Below are 16,554 nucleotides of genomic sequence, written 5' to 3' on the forward strand. Positions count from 1 at the left end.
AATGCGTTTGCCGGGATTTGGATCAAATCCACGACCTCAGCTAGCATTGCCATAGCCTGAGAGCTAACGCGACGGGCACAAAAGTGTTGATGTTGCGGTCGACAGCTTTCGTATTGCCTCCTGGACCCTGCAGTGTGCTTTAATTAATGCGGCTCTGGTTCTGTACGCCCTGCGTAATTTCCTCACTAGATATATTTGCATGGCGTTTATTTTGCAAAAATAGGAGCAACGTATTGTGCCGTACCTTGAACTTAAGCTTACCCTATTTACCCGCAACCGCTGTCGTATAATAGTGGGGTTTCGTTGCCTTCTCAGGTCACCTCCCTCCCCTCTCTTATATGGAAACTGCCTCTTCTCCATCCTCTCCTTCTTCTCATCTCTACAGTTGCATCTGCGCCCTCTCTGACCTCGCACGTTAGTAGAAAGGGAAGCGCTGCAGTTTCTGCAATGCTTCCGAGGGGAGTCAGGGATAATTACAGCTGTGAAGCACCTAAGGTGGCGACGGCCAGGGAGCTCCAGAGGGAATTGCGCACATGCGACGCTACTCCCGTCGCCTTTCCTCTCTTACTCGCGCCTGTCATCTATAGACCATTTCATCGGGCGAGGAAGAAAGTCTGGCAACACGTGCCTTTCCTCCTTTCTGGCTTGGGCGAATCGGCGTCGTTAGGCAGAGTATGCATGTCCTGCTGCTTGAATATGGACACTATATTGCTTTAGCGCATCCTGCGGAATAATGATGCCATGCCAGCTAACACCAGGTCATCGGGGAACCACTGCCTTATCTTCGGCTGTACGAATAATTATAAAAAGAGGAAGCTGTTGGCGGAACAAACGTGCGACGTGCATCAACAGCCATGGCGTGTTTGTGGTTGTGAACTCTTCAAGTTTCATCGTTTTCCTGTTGACCCAGAACGTTGGCGTTTGTGGATTTCAAGCGTTAACAGGAAGAACTTCCTAGCGTCGGACAGTTTGCGGGTATGCTCGGCACACTTCGTTTCAGGTGAACGTACCGACACGAACCCGACACCGATGAGGAGCCTCGGCTATGAGCGGAAGGTATGTATGCACTACTTAACCTGCAGCTAGTCAAGCGAGAACGCTTCTTCTCGAAGAAACAATCGCAAGTGACTCCCATATCTTGCGCAGGTTCAAGTCGGGCGACGACGAATAGTGAGAGGCGACTACGTGCCTACGAAGAGACGAAGGGTACATGTCAAAATTATTTTACCGGTCTGTTTATGAAGAATTGTTGCGCTTCGTTTTGAGCGCGACATCTTTTCATGCGTGTACAGCGCTCACATATAAAGCAACTTTTTTGTCGCTGATGCTGCTATTGCGTGAGCTCTTTTGTTTACTACACTTCGATGACCAGATGTAAAAGAGCGTTAGAGCCGTTATTCTCTTTTTGACAGCGCGTTTTATACTGTGTGATCTTGATGTTTGCGTTCACCTATTCTTTTATCTTTTTCTTTATCTTAGCTTTCTCGAGATGAACTCGAGTCTGCACAGCCGGAATCATGCGCACCCATGATTATGTAAGTAATCTCATGTGCAACAGTGCAAGCATGCACACAAGTAATTTAATAGCACCTACCATTGTGTACATTACATTAATTGGAATGTCGCAAAGTTATGGAGGCACATTAAAGAGCCCCAGGTGTTCTAAATTAATCTGGAGTCCCCCACTACGGCATGCCTCATAATCACATTTTTGTCTTGTTATGTAAAACTCCAGAATTTTTTTTGTAAATTTATACAGCTGGCACACGCCCATGCTGAAAGGAACAGCTTGTTTAGCAGTTGTAACACGTTTAGTCTAGAAAGGCATTTCTTTCACTTATGCTTTGACCTAAGGCCCAAAAGAAACAATGTTAAAGTAAATTAATTCTGTCGTCTCGCATTAGGAAAAAAAAACAAATGCACCTGTTTTTACATATTGTTGTGCAGCCTTCAGTTTGTGAAATTGTATCCATTACATCACTCTTGCAAGTTACCATGCCATTTGCGATCACAACTTGCGCCACAGCAGGTGACTTAGAATAGGTACACCGTCACAATGCAAAGCGTTATTTCATCACATTAAAAAATTTTGTGGGTTCCAACTCCTGTTTTCATACAAATTTTCGTATGCTCAAAATCGATCCTATTGAACTTAACACAATTTGAAGAGGTCTATGAACAGCAGCGCGTAATTAATCCAAAAGCATTGACATGAATAAAGCTAGCTTTTTGAACTATCAGATATTTACAGTCTTCTGAAGTGATAGAAAGCCGCTTAGGCTTGGCAATCCATTTAGCGTCTTTTTCGTTGATTTTCTAAGGTGATGCCTGCTGCAAATTCATCTTATTGGCTCTTTATTACTGTAATTTAGTCAGTCCACATTCTTTGTTTTTATTTAATCCTGCACTGAACATTTAGGACTGCTACAGAGAGCCAACGTGCAACCCTCGAAACGCAGCGGTGCATGTACCTTTACCTCAGAGCACTTTCGCTGTGGTTCAGAAATGCATAATATCAGCTTTTCCCTACCTTGTAAATGTAATAGGGTAACATATCAGAATATCATCGAATTATATTTTTTACCCTTGCCTAGGTTCTTTCAGCCTCAACAATGTACCATTTTTGACATCTATGCTGCGTCTGCAGGTGCACTGAAGGTTATTCTAACTACCCAGCATATCAGTAATTTTCTATGGTTTTCAAGTACTGGTATTGTATTACGGTTTCACATTATGCTGTACCACAGCATGAATGCGGATGTGTAGGATGAAGCTGGTGCTGCAAAGCTCCGTTTCGACATAAAAAGAGCAGTCCGAAGCAGACTCTTCATTGCTAATGCATCTTTTTTTATCTGCAGTCACATTTGGATGGTGTCTCGGGTAGAAGTGTAGAACCTTCACTAGGTGACAATCAGGCAGGTCAAATTAATATAGCTTGAGTATAACACTTCGAGCAAAATGTTTCATACAAAGAAAGTGGATCAAAAGAAACACTGAGACACAAAATGCACATTCATGAGTGCTTGCCACATTTTAAACCTATGCTAAACATTATGTCAATGCCTAGCTCCTGCCTTGCAGAGAGCTACACCTACATTCTGAATCTGGTGAAAGAGTTGCACCACAGCGGAACTTGCAGCAGTTTTTCTGGGAAAATGACACGTGGTATACTGAAGTCTATTTCCAAGGTTATTTTCCCAATAGTAGCAATTGTCCCTAGGTTATTTTCGCAACGATAGTAACAGTTATTGGTTATAAATGTCCTGGGCGAAAAAAGTGAAGGGATGGTAGTTTTGTTGAAGGGCCCACTTCTATGTTCGGAAAAAGAAAAAAATACATAGCGGTATAGAAATATTGCAGTTTTTTTCCCCTTTTGGGAAGAAGTTGACAGCAGCAAATGAGAAGTTCACATCGTTCATATTTGTCTTGATTAGTTGTCTCATACAACACCAATGCAGTGTAGCATATCAGTAATTGCAGACACTTGAAACTCCTGTTGACAAAACACTTCTATTTCCAAAAGCAGCCAGAGATAGACTATGTGAAGAGGTAGCAGTTAATTCAGCCTTGAAGAACATTGTCATAACAGTAATACGCACTTGTAGGTGCCTAGAACGTAGCCTGGTGATGGTGCCCTGTTATCAAAAACATATGCAGATGCATCACGTGAAGAGGTAATTATTATTTATATTATTAGCCGGGCAATGCAAGAAGAATTCGCGATTGCCAGTCAGTCTCTAGAGTCTGTGAAAGAGTGTGCTTACCTAGGTCAATCAATTACTCACAGAAGACCCTAATCATGAGAAGGAAATTTACAGAAGAATAAAAATGGGTTGGAGCACATACGGCAGACGTCAGATCCTGAGTAGAAGCTTACCATTATCGTTGAAAAGAAAGGTGTGCAATCAGTGCATTTTACCAGTGCTAAAATGTGGGGCAGAACCTTGGAGACTGACAAAGAACAAGTTAAGAACCATGCAAAGAGTGATAGAACAAATAATGTTAAGCATATTGTTAAGAAACCAAAAGAGAGCGGTGTGGATCAGAGAGCAAACGGAGATAGCAGATATTCTAATTGACATTGAGAGAAAGAAATGGAGCTGCCCAGGTCATGTAATGCGTAGGTTAGATGGACCATTATGGTTACGGAATGTGCCAAGAGAAGGGAAGCGCAGTCGAGGACGGCAGATCCCTAGGTGGGGCAATGAAATTAGAAAGTTCGTTGGTGCTACTTGGAATCGGTTGGCGCAGAACAGGGTTAAATGGAGATCACAGGGAGAAGCCTTCGTCCTGCAATGAACATAAAATATGCTGCTGCTGATAATGATGATTATGTGAGCAATAGGGATAACATTCAGTTACGGAGAAAGCAAATTTGAGTCTCAAGCTCCAGCATTGTCTGTATAAATTTTCGCAATGAATCCAGCCTTATGCATGCTTTGCAACTAGTTGCTTAAAACTTAAAGGGCCTCGCACGAGGCCCCACTGCGAATTTCGGTTATACTCACTACGTTGTAGGGCAGTGACCCCCTAGGGAGCACCTTACCGAAAGAATTTTGCAAATTGGTTCATTATTACAGTAGAGGCGAAAACGAAATAGCCCGTTACCATGATGCCATGAGTCAAGTTTCTCTGCCAGCGCAGACTCTTCCTGTACCTAGGTTATCGTCCGCAAGTGACATTCCTTTGCTGCCTTCTCTGGTACCAGAGCCAAGAGACTGCGACACGGTTATATCACCAGCCCTGCTTCCTTCTTTTTTCCTATGGTCCACACTCCTAGTGTCGTGTTCTACATTGAACTTAGTGAAGTCACGTGGCATAATCCGCAACATTGCAGGCAATGCATCTTACGTAGAGGCACAGGTGTATTTCCTTGACTGCTGGGTGTACGCGGGACAACCTCAAGAGGAAGGGCGTGCAGTTGCCTCTTTGAAGTTTCAGCTGTTTGCATGCCATGCAGCTGTCTAATACTTTGCAGGCATGATTTCCACCACAGGATCTGCATGATGCACTTGTTAGTTTGCAATGCCCAAACCCGGTGAGGGGCCTTACTGTGATGATTATTAAATGAAACCGCTACTGCACTTCTTGCTAAGTACCTGCCTCTATTATTCATTGTGAGCTCAAATTTCTTTGATCAGCAAGTTGGTCTTTCATAAAGAAAACTTCCAACGTTCCTATAAAGTGGTATATTTTAGTTCTTGCATTCAGATTGTGTGTTAATCTGAACTGTAACTATTCCCAGGAGTGCAAAGTGGACGCAGCCACACAATGGGAAGATATTACAACTGTCCATCACAGATATTCTACGCCTTTAAAGTTGGTCAATACAAGAACACCACTTTCGGAAAAGATGACTGCAGCCGACCTACAATATTACACAGGTATATCACAAGACATACTTAAGAAGCTAACATTGTGCATGCAGAGGACACCTTTGCGGACTTCACAATTTCACACAGAACGCCAGCTTCTTCTTACACTGATGCGCTTGAGGCTTGGCCTTCTTTACATATACCTAGCCTCGATATTGTGTATTGCACCATCCTTTGTGTGCAATATATTCAAGAATGTCCTCAAATCACTTAAAGATATCATGAAATATGTTGTAATCTGGCTCCCGAGATCTCGTATTCAGAGCACTATGACAAGTGCATTCATAGAAAATGGTTTTCAGACCACTACATGTATGTTCGACTGCACAGAGGTTGCACTTGAAAGGCCAACCAAACAAAAGCCACTAGCCCAAACTTATAGTTCATACAAAGCTCATAATGCTGTAAAGTTTCTTGTGGTAATTGCCCTCAATGGCCTTATTATGTGCATTTCTCGTGCATTTGGTGGCCGCGCTTCGGACAAATTCATTGTCAAACAGAGTGGCGTCGAGGAATACCTTGTTCCTGCGGATGGGATAATGGCCGAAAGGGGCTTCACTCTGGACCCCTACTTGGAAGCTCAGGGAATCAAATTGAGCGGCACAGCATTCACCAAAGGTGAGAAAAGCTGCCACCATTCATTAACCTATTTTATTAAAGTAGGCAACACATGTTGTCTTTGTGCTACACCTTGCATGAATATCAAACATGCATGGTTTGCTATTGGTCATTGTACTTGTGGTTGCCTAATTCCAATCGCAGCGCTCGGTGATTATTCCGATGCTACATTGGGCTGTGTGCATAAATAATGGGGAGAGAATGTACACTAATTGTTCGTCCGTCTGTTACATGCAATAAAGGGATGACTTCCATATAACCATTGGAAATTGTCAAGCGCAAAAGTGATATGCTCTGTAAACTGCATGAGCAAGCTGCATGAGCAAGTCGTAAAGTGCCACGTTGCAAGGCTTACAGATCCTAAATGCTGGTCGGTTTGGTACTGCACACTGATGTAGAATAGCGTGATAAACAAGGGAGGAGAAAGAAACACGACACGGGCTCAGACTAAAAACTCATTTCTATTGTATCTTGCATAGCGCAAAGTTGTGTAAAAACTTACTTATTCGAGTTTCTGTCAATAAACTAGAGTTGTTAATCTGCACTCCTGTCATTTCTTTCTCCTCTCTTGTCGGCATTGTACGGCTTGGTGTGCTATCTACTATCACAGTCATCCTGGTTTGTACTAGTTGTACACACCTGGAACAGCTAAGCCCTACTTGTTTAGCCGCAAGAGCCTTCACTGTTTTCTTATGTGAAGTTCAGATATATGCATTTGCAAAGTGAAGCATTCATGCATCAACAATTGTTAGCAAGGTTGAACAACCCATGAATGATGCAACAATGGTAAAGGCAAGCTCCCATTAAATGTGGTTGTGCAATCGGAAAATGCAAACAAGGTTATTTTACAGTGAAAAATTGGAAACTTAGGGCGGGATAATTAGAAATTCTGTTCTAATGGCATTTTTTTCGTTCTTTTCGGCGACGATCGATAACAGACATACAATCCGGTGGAAGAAATTGCTACAATATACTTTCCCTGAAACTAAACCGTAAGAGTGTTCTGCCACTTAAACGTTGTAAATCTTTACATTTGAGGTGCAGCTCCATGCTGGGCTTAACGCACTAGCTTCACCAACTGAATACACAATTAGGTATGTAGCTTGACTTTTTTCCAGAAATTACACCTTGGTAAATTTCTGTCAACATCTTTTGTTGCAAGCCAGGTGGCAGACCTATTATTTGAGTTATATTATCTATTTTAAGGCATCATTGTAGAGGTTGTCTTCCCTATGCCGTTTCTTCTGGGCCGTGCTTCCACACATTATTTTGTTCTAGTTATAAGGCAGAAGAGAATACTCAGTCGGTGCTGCGCAGTTTCCCTGTGCGCAACAGTGCAAACCCATTGGCCTACCAGTGAAGCTTGGCTTCTGCCCATGCTCAGTAGCAAGAGAAAAATTCGGGAAAATACCCTTATGAAGAGTCCAGGCTGTCTGGACCCTAATGTGCTGCAATTTTCTTGTATTCGTGTATTCAAAGTATTTTCCTTCCTGTGTTGACAAATGAGGGCACTAGTACAACACTAACACGTACACTGAATTATCATATATTTCAGGGAAGGGCCAACTTTCTGAACAGTAAGTCACCTCGTTTCGGCGCATTGCATCAGTACGAATACATGTAGAGCGAGCCATAAACAGAACAAAGACGTACAGAATATTTAAGTCTGCATTGAGCATCAAGTGCAAAGACACAATTGATAGGATGATCTTTGTATGTGCAGCCCTCTGCACTTTAAACGCACCACTAATTGCAGATACCGATGGTTGCACTAGACAGGAAATGTAAGCAGTTGTATGAATAAATAGTGCAACCCTGGAAATTGTTTTTACTGAGTGTTCAAGTCACAGAAGTGAACACATTGCAGAAGTTCATAATGGGGCAAACATGAAAATATTACACTTTATTAACTTGGAGTGTTTATTGATGAAATAATTGAATGGGTCATTTTATGTACAAGTGTAGCATAAAAGCACGGACAACACTGTACCAAATAGATCACAGAAAAAACTAATGAAAAAACTACTGCACCGATGCCTCCGGTAAATATGTGGCCTCTCATGTACCAGAACTAACACAAATTTATTGAAACATCTCCACAGAAAAGGTTATAAAAACTGGTAAATGTACTTGAGTACCTTAGCAGAAAAAAATTTTTTTAAATAGATAATATTAAAGCGTATTCAATGTTGTACAGAACGAAAGGTGTATTAACAACTGCCTCTTTGTATTTACATATATTACTTGTTTCAACTGTTTCAGGTAATTAACTCTACAGCTAGTAAATTAAGTAAATTATTTGATTCATATAGTGGCACAGTGACAACGTACCCTCCTCCACCGTCATGTAAAACTCGCGCAACAATGCGAAATGCAGACAGAAAGCCTGTTCTTGTGGGGATAAAACAGTAGAAAAGGACACGCTAAAGAAAAGTAAATCAAAACTGTGTAGTGAAGTCAGCCAGTTGCATCCCTTCCTGTGAAACTTTGAATTTTAAGTACAAGGAGTTCTTGCACGTTCACAGCTGATCAAGTGTGCAGAAACATTCATGCCTTACATGTTTCTAATAACAGTTCCTAATAAGTTTGTGATCACATATATGAGCGAGTGAACCCATATAAGGAGATGCGCTGTGATTACTATCTTTATAAGTAATGAAATACCATGCTACGTGCAAGAACATATCACCCGGGAATTGTAGAACAAATTTGCGCATTGCAACTATACAGAATACGTGGTTTATTCAATAAAGGACCACAGACTGCTGTTTTGCAATGACAAACTTATTCCAAGTTTTACTTATATACAGGCAAAAAAATCTATAGACAAAAATATTGTTCTTCAATTTATTCACCTGCCACTGTGGCTATAGCATTTTGCTGCTAACACAAGGCGAAGGGTTGAATTGCCAGCCATGGAAGTCTCATTTCGATGGAAGTCATAGGTAAAAAAAAGCCCTTAAACTTCCAACTACTATTCCATAGGGGCCATGCTTTAGCAGAATCTAAGACCAATCGAAAGCAAAGGCCAGACTTGTAAAACAAACATCTTTCGTGATAAGTCGAGTGTGTAAACATTCATTGCATCACTATGTATTGCCTGATACACTATGTATACCTGATTATGCTTATTTGAGCACTGCTCAAATAAGCATAATCAGGTATAGCAAGTAGTCCGTCAGGAAGCTGGTCCTACAGATGCATAAATGTCAAGACGTGAATGCTCATACTACGTTGCACACAGCACAAAGAAAACCTGTTGAAAGAGTTGGCCCTGCTGGCAGATAACAATGGGCCGTAAGCAGCATAAACTTTATTGCAGAACATTGTGCAATACGGCTTGTGAAAGGATGAAGTGAGTGAAGGGGCTTTTAACAGCAGTACCTCATGCTAGTCTAATAAGAGGAACGATGAGCAAAAAAAAATGTGGTAGAGCACTTAAGTTAAACAGTACCTTTCTGAAAAGTCAAAAAATTCCAGGTGAGGTTTGGATGTATATTTGGCCCACCCACACCAACAACACAGGCATTCTACAAGAAGTACTACAGCCTATGGTTTTCTACAGCCTATGCGAAAGCTATCTTGTACAGAAATCAAGAATGATGCAACAAGCTCTCGACAACACTGCAGACTTTCTTGGCCAGTCTGGCATCTTGCTTTCTGATAAGTCGGCTTACATCGATGTAGGAAAAAAAGGCTAGAATCCAGAACTATCCCAGATTGCACATTGTGCACCACATAGCTGGGTAAATGTACCCGCAAGTCAAGATCCACAAATTCTCAGCTACTGTAAGACCATGACGGCAGAGCCAGCACGTGGGTGAAACAATTACGCCATGCATGGACGCAAATCCTACAACTGGTGAAAAGACTAATCTTGAAACCATGGGGTTGGACGAGTGGATACCATGTAAAGTCGCAGATGCTGTGCTTGCGTCCAAGGTATTGTACGCTATGAATTACCAGCAGTGTACAAAAAAGACAACTCATCGAATACAGGCATCGGGTAATAACAGGTCTTTCCGACTTTACCAAGCTTGAAGACCTCTATGATAACGAGCAAACGAACAAGCACCTAGACAGAGGATAGTTGTAGCCTGCAGCACAAATTCTTTGCCTCAAGAGCTCAGAACCTGGTCCCAAGATACTATGCCATCTAGCATATGAGGTGCAAATACGACTACCGCTGCCTTCAGAAACAACCTCGGGAGCACCTGAACTTCAAACACAGTAGGCCCATACTGTGCAATATGGGGGCAAACAATTAGGCCAGTAGACTATATTGAACTGCCCAACGCACAGAGGAGGTTGCTAATCATGAAGATGCAAGCAAACATCAGGCACATATAGTACACTGATGTAGCAATAGCAGTGTAACAGTAGTATGCACTACATAAAATTAAGCCCCATAGAAGCGAGTACCATTCCAGGTCATCATACACCTAGAAAAGCTGATCTAAAAGCAATCAAAGCAGTACTTGTAGTGCAAAAAACACCCTGCACAACACCTTGCACACCTGCGTGAATTCACCAGAAACTGTCTGCGCCTGCACATCACAAGAGATTGTCAGGAAAATCAGGAGATTCAGACGCGACTTGCAAGCACATGGCCAAGAATTAAATTACAGGGTACATAGCCATGCAGATATTCCAGGACACAAGCGGGCTTATAAGCCCGACATAAGAACTGAAAACTGCACGAGTTGGTGTGTATTCATTATTAACTAAAGCGCAACAGACAGACAACGGACAAGAGCGAAGCACTCTGTGTGTTCACTTTGTTTTTTTCCATCATATTCCTGTTGCACTATAGTTAACGAATTCATCAGGCTGCGCAGGAGAAGAAAGATACCTCCACCCAAGGGCACCATTTCACATCCAAATCCATGCGTGCCCATGCTCGCACACACAAATGTTGCACGGGTGCATAGCATAAAGCAGTATCAACAGGATGACATTAAGGATGGATGAGAACTAACTTTCAGTAAGGTGCATTGTAAAAATGGAGCGAGTTACACAAATTACAAAAAAATACATCTTTGAAGGCTAGGTAAAAATTGGTGTTTGTTGAACCCAAACATAAAAATGCTACAGAAAGAAAATATAGAAAAATTCCAAGCGCTGGAAAAAAATCATTACAATTGCCAATCCTGCTTGCCAACACCTTTCAAGAAACACTCTTCTTATTCCAATAGACAGGCTGGCAGCTTGCTTATACAAGCACACTCTTCCAGCTCCATGCCATAAAAAAAAAACTAGTTTCTTGGAAGACAGCCACATGCGCACTTGGTGATCACAATGTTTTTTTTCCTGGACTTGTATCTTCATACATATTTTCTCCAGTTCTTGTGCGGATGTTTGGTTTCATCAAGCACTAGTTTTTATCAGGTTTTATTGCTGTACTACTTTCTGGTAACCTTTATAGGCCACTCCTGTTTCCCAATAAACCTTTGAATTAGAAATTAGCGTACCCTGTTCTTACTGCTTCACACTATACATTCTTGCTACAATGGCCAAATAAAAGATTTTATAAGGTACACAGAAGCATCATAAGGGCCACTAAAGTGACTTGTTGCAACCTAAAGCAATAAAGAATAGCCTGGCTGCAAACTGCACCAGAGAACACATAGGACGAACAGGAAACCTAGATGATCTAACAACCAATAGCTTAATGTGCACGCAGAGTAAATGCTGGCTGGCAAGCAATAAACCGAACATAGACAGAAAGAAGCAAAAATTAATGTCTGTTTCCTGACAGGAAATGCATTAATTTCTAACGGAGGCCATGCTGACAATATTCGCCCAGCGTTTTTAGACCTACAGTGTCCATAATTTCTCTAGGCAGCCGATCTGCACAGAATGCTAGCTTCTTCCTCTACAATGCATGCTCAGATGTCGAGAGTGCATTGTAGAGGAAGAAGCTAGCATACTGTGGAGAACGGCTGGTAGAGAAATTATGGAAGCTGTAGATGCAAAGACACTGGGAGAACCTTGTGTCAGCATGGCCTCTCTTACACTTTCAGAGAGGGATGCGTTTCCTGTTGGAATTTGTATGGACACACATCAGTTTTTGCATCTGCTTTTTGTGTAACTTCGATTTATTGCTTGTCAACCAGCATTTACTCTGCACGTTCAATAAACTTTCATTTGCTAGTACGCCTCATGATCGTCTTCGTCTCTAGCAGAAAGGTGCTCATTCTTTTTGCAGTGAAGCTTTATATGTCTAGGCGAAACACCCGTGGTCCGATCACAAAAAACCCTAGTGTGGGGGTATGAGCCATAGTTTCGGGGGGTGTGAGCCATTTCGTTCGTCTTACATGACGGACGGAGAAATTTCTTGTTGGGTAGACATAGAAATGCTTATGCATTTAAAACATATACATTAATCTACGTATTATTGCAGGGAAGGGAAACAGAGGGGGACGGGGTTAAGACAAGATCATGATGTCGCAATTATTTCGAAGAGAAAGTGTGGTGGGCCATTGGCTATACCGATAGTGATGCCGTTTCTCTTTCACAGCAGACGGCGCATGCAGCAGTCTCTCTCCGACTTCCCAATAGGTTCAACATGTGTCCCTGTATTTAATTAAATCAAATGTGCAGCCCCGGTGTGTCACTTGGTAACTACAGTGCATAACCGAGTGATAAATACTATGATTAACGCATTACATATCACAAATGCGTAACATAATTAAGAAAGACTGATGAACCTGCTGGATTAATACATTAAACCTTTCATTGCACCCTTCATGATGGCGGGTATGCGAAGCGCCATGTGTGGCATTAAAAATAAACAATCTTATAAACCCAAGCCAAACGTGTGCATAACTTCATTAACAAGTACAGACATAACCAATAATATAGAAAGACTTTAATAAACCACCGGAACTAACCCAGCGATAAACACTGGGGTCGCACATTTCAGCTTCGCTGGTTTACCATCAGTACAGGGTGCATGGGCAGTAATTTTTTGCTATTGTTTGTTGAGCATTGTATATTTTTGTGGCAGTAAAACACGTTGGGCTAGTTGGTGCATTGTGTTGCTGCTGCTTCTTTTGCTGGTTTTTTCTTAGTGTTGTGCCCTTCTTCCTTTTGTAACTACTTTTTCATTCCCCCTCACCTAATTCTCCAACCTTGCAGCCTGCGAGGTATATAAATAAATAAACACATAAGCACATGTGATTCATTCATCTGCACGCACCTCGCACCATTCCTTGCTCAACAAACGTTACTATGTTGATGTCTCGCAGTGTGCATCTATATTAACTGTCATTTGCATTGCGGTATATTTTGTGAACAGTGCAGTGCATGAAGTTTACATGACATTAAGGTTGTCACCTATGCAGCGCATAAGCAAACTTAGGAAAATATGACATGTTGGATTGTTGAAAATAAGACAAATTGTATATATCGCAGCCACTTTAACAGCATTTCATTGACCACTTGAGAAAATCCAACAAATACAGTGAATCTCCCGTTTTATTTTGCTCATTAATGTCTCGTTACTGCATGGCCACATCGTAGATTTGAAAACAAAGTTCAATAAATTTGTTCGTTGCAGTATAAGAATATGCGTAGATCACTGCGATTGCAACACCAGAGCTTGTTAGAAACACGCACACTATAGGATGCCGACAAATGCTCAGGAGAAACCCCAGAATGTTTGCATCCTGATACTTATGAAAGTGAACAGTTTCATTCTGTGGCTGTCAATAAGAGGGAGAAAGAAAACTTAGTTGTGTTTGTGGAACAAAAACGCATTGATAAATTTAGAGGTCATTGCTTAACACTTTCGAAAGGAATAAGTATAGCTTGCGGAATTAAAGCAGCCTTTTGACAGCAAGAAAAGGAATCAGTTTTTCCAGCTCTGAACATCGAATTGCTGGAAATGCAAGCAGGCATACAATTCTGCCAATATAATCTGTTTAGGAATACCAAATTGGAATAAATGTTGAGACTTTCACTTGTACTTTCTCTGGCTGAGCAATCTAGTTTGAAATAACTCCCATAAGCATGTCAAAATAATGTTGACCTAAAACAGGTTAAATGCATGAATAGCTTAACCAATCGGAATTCCTATGAGTTACAGCGACGAAACTATGATATCTAATAACATTAATAACATAATTATATTTATTTCCACGAGACAGGCTAACCGTGAGCGGCGTGGGAGGCTGAGCAGAAAGCTGAAAAACCCTATGGCATGTGCGCCTGCCATGGGCCTACGATCCTGCATTATGGATAGCGCGTATTGATATAGTCGTCATGTTAGAAGTTCAGGGTATAGTACCAGCGCAAGACACGGGACAACAAAGTGAACCAGAAGCTTGTATTTTAGAATGCTATGTTGCAACGTGCAAGTTTCTACAAAAATGACGGTAACTGCTCAACACATTTGATGCGTCGGCTTTTGCTTTGCGCCTTTAGAAATATTTAGAGAGGACTCTCATAAATATATTCACAGCAGACGCACGTCTAAGGACGAACCAAGCTAGCGCTAAGGTTGAATTTCACAACACAATTTTCATTCCACAGTCAGGAATCACACAGATCATTTGCGGCTTCGTTCAAGGGCACACGTGGGCTTCGGGTTGGTGCTTGTTGTTGAGTTTGGCGCAAGAATATGGCTAGGAGCAGGCACCGCATACGTGCAATCGCGAGCAAAATAAACACATCATTTCTCCAGAAGCTGACGCCGAGCACGGGTAGCGCGAGAATCTTGTTGGGCTGACACGACGACTTCGTGGCAGCCGAATTATGAATACTACATATGCGGTGAGGGTCGCTATATGAACTTGTCGATAGGTCATCTTGTATAGATTGTTGTAGCGCAGGCAGAACGAAACGGTCATAGAAGGCATATGAGACAACACACAGGGCTTAACCACCTGCGAACAGCTGTTTACCTGCGCCATGTCGCAGTGAAATTCAGAAACCACTGTTGCGCAGTCCAAAAGAAACATTAAATAACACGTTTATACATTACCGAATGCGCATATTATTTGCTCGTAATAAAAAATTCAATAGCATTATATTCTAAACGTTTTATTCATTACAATAAAGGAATTATGCCGCGTGTGCCACGAAAGCTGGTCGTAAGCAACCCTGGGCGTCGCACCAGTCGCATTGTTGAAATCGCAGTCATGTAAAATGGGCCCTCTAAGAATCTCATTGTGACGCGTGCGACCGCACCAATTTTGTGGTTCCATTCGCAGCATGTGAAACAGCCTGAACGTTTTGTTTTTCTGTAGGTCCGCGCGCGTAGCTCATGGGTGGATGCACGGCTACACGGCGTCGCATTGCGACCTGCGTCATTTCCTCGTGTTCGCACAATCGGTGTGAGACATGTCGCATGTGAAATGTTTGATAGAAGTGCCTCACGTTCAAGTGAAGCGGCCGTACGGGTGTACGGCGGTGTGCCCTGTTCTCGGAAGCGCCGATAGGTTTCCGGCATGCCGATTTCAGGTACGTGCAAATGCGTTTCGCCCTCCTATTGAGCTCTGGAGCAAAGCGTGCAATATTTTATGTGAAAGATGCAGTGCCCGTCATCATGGTGTGAATTTCGAGTGGCAAGCGAGAAGTGCAGCACTTAGCGCACACTGCGGCTGCTAAGTCAGCGTGGAAATTGCTTTACGTTACCGTAATATATTGCTGTCAGTCTAACCTGCGGCTTGTGGACAGCTAGCCCATTGCCTTTTGCTTGTGGCAGCGATAGGTGTGTAAATGGAAGCGCTAATAATTTTCGAAAGCGGACAGTTGTCTCGCTCGATTTTTGGTAGTGTTCATGGCGTTATGAAGGCTAGAAAACTAACTGGCTTGATCGTGCTTATTTCCAGCTCCAAGGGGCGTAACGCTGGCGCAGTATGTGCTTGTTTTCCGTGCCGCGAGTACCAATTTCATGCTTTTGTTGCATGAGAGTGGTAGCTGCTACATGCTGCCTGGGCAGAATACAAAAAAAAGCAATTTCCTCACTTTCGTACGTGTGCAATGTGACGTAACAATATTTCCAGCGTTTTATTCGGAGCGTAAATATCTTGTATAGTTAAGTAGGAAACTCAAATTCTATCTTAGCTTAGTAGGCGTGAAACAAGTGAAACTCGCATTCCTTTTTCATTTGTTCGCCCAAACCGCACCGCCCGCAGACGCCTCATCGGGTATTTAACAGTAGCTTCGCTACGTGAGTTGTTTTATGCGCAAATATTGCCCGTTTAAGTATCCTGTTGGTTTATGCCGACGCTCGTTCATCCTAACTTTAAGCGATTACTATCCCCGAGTACCGGACGATGCCAAACTTGTCGTGAGGTGTAGCAAGCGCAGAAAATTCAAAGTGGCGTGGCTGCAAGTTCCTGTTTTTACGTTTCTTACATTCAAAGCCAACAGACACAGTATCACTGATTTATTTCCATTCCTGCTGTGCTTGAACAATCTAATGTGACAACTGTATTTGTTCTTTAATGTCCTTCATTTATTCTGTATTCCGCTTGGTAGCCAGAAAATGCTTGAATTTTTTTCAGTATCCAAGTGACGGAATGTTTCACTTACGGTCGTGTGTGAGACACAC

General features: G+C 42.2%; 1 protein-coding gene across 1 annotated transcript; it reads left to right on the plus strand.

The window, feature by feature from the left end:
• Positions 1-5,336: 5,336 nt before the first annotated feature.
• Positions 5,337-10,964, plus strand: LOC142577657 (uncharacterized). Its single transcript, XM_075687130.1, has 2 exons — positions 5,337-5,993; positions 10,807-10,964. Exons 1-2 carry the CDS (start codon positions 5,354-5,356, stop codon positions 10,962-10,964), a joined length of 798 nt encoding a protein of 265 aa, XP_075543245.1. The 5' UTR covers positions 5,337-5,353.
• The last annotated feature ends 5,590 nt before the right edge of the window (positions 10,965-16,554 follow it).

The sequence above is a fragment of the Dermacentor variabilis genome, chromosome 4, assembly GCF_050947875.1.
Source record: "Dermacentor variabilis isolate Ectoservices chromosome 4, ASM5094787v1, whole genome shotgun sequence".
NCBI lineage: Eukaryota > Metazoa > Arthropoda > Arachnida > Ixodida > Ixodidae > Dermacentor > Dermacentor variabilis.

What these genes read in the sequence shown, in the direction of transcription:
- LOC142577657 (XM_075687130.1), top strand. Translation starts at nt 5,354, where the DNA reads ATGACTGCAGCCGACCTACAATATTACACAGGTATATCACAAGACATA. An exon ending in CGGCACAGCATTCACCAAAG is followed by an intron (nt 5,994 to 10,806) that starts GTGAGAAAAGCT and finishes GTTGCACTATAG; the next exon opens with TTAACGAATTCATCAGGCTG.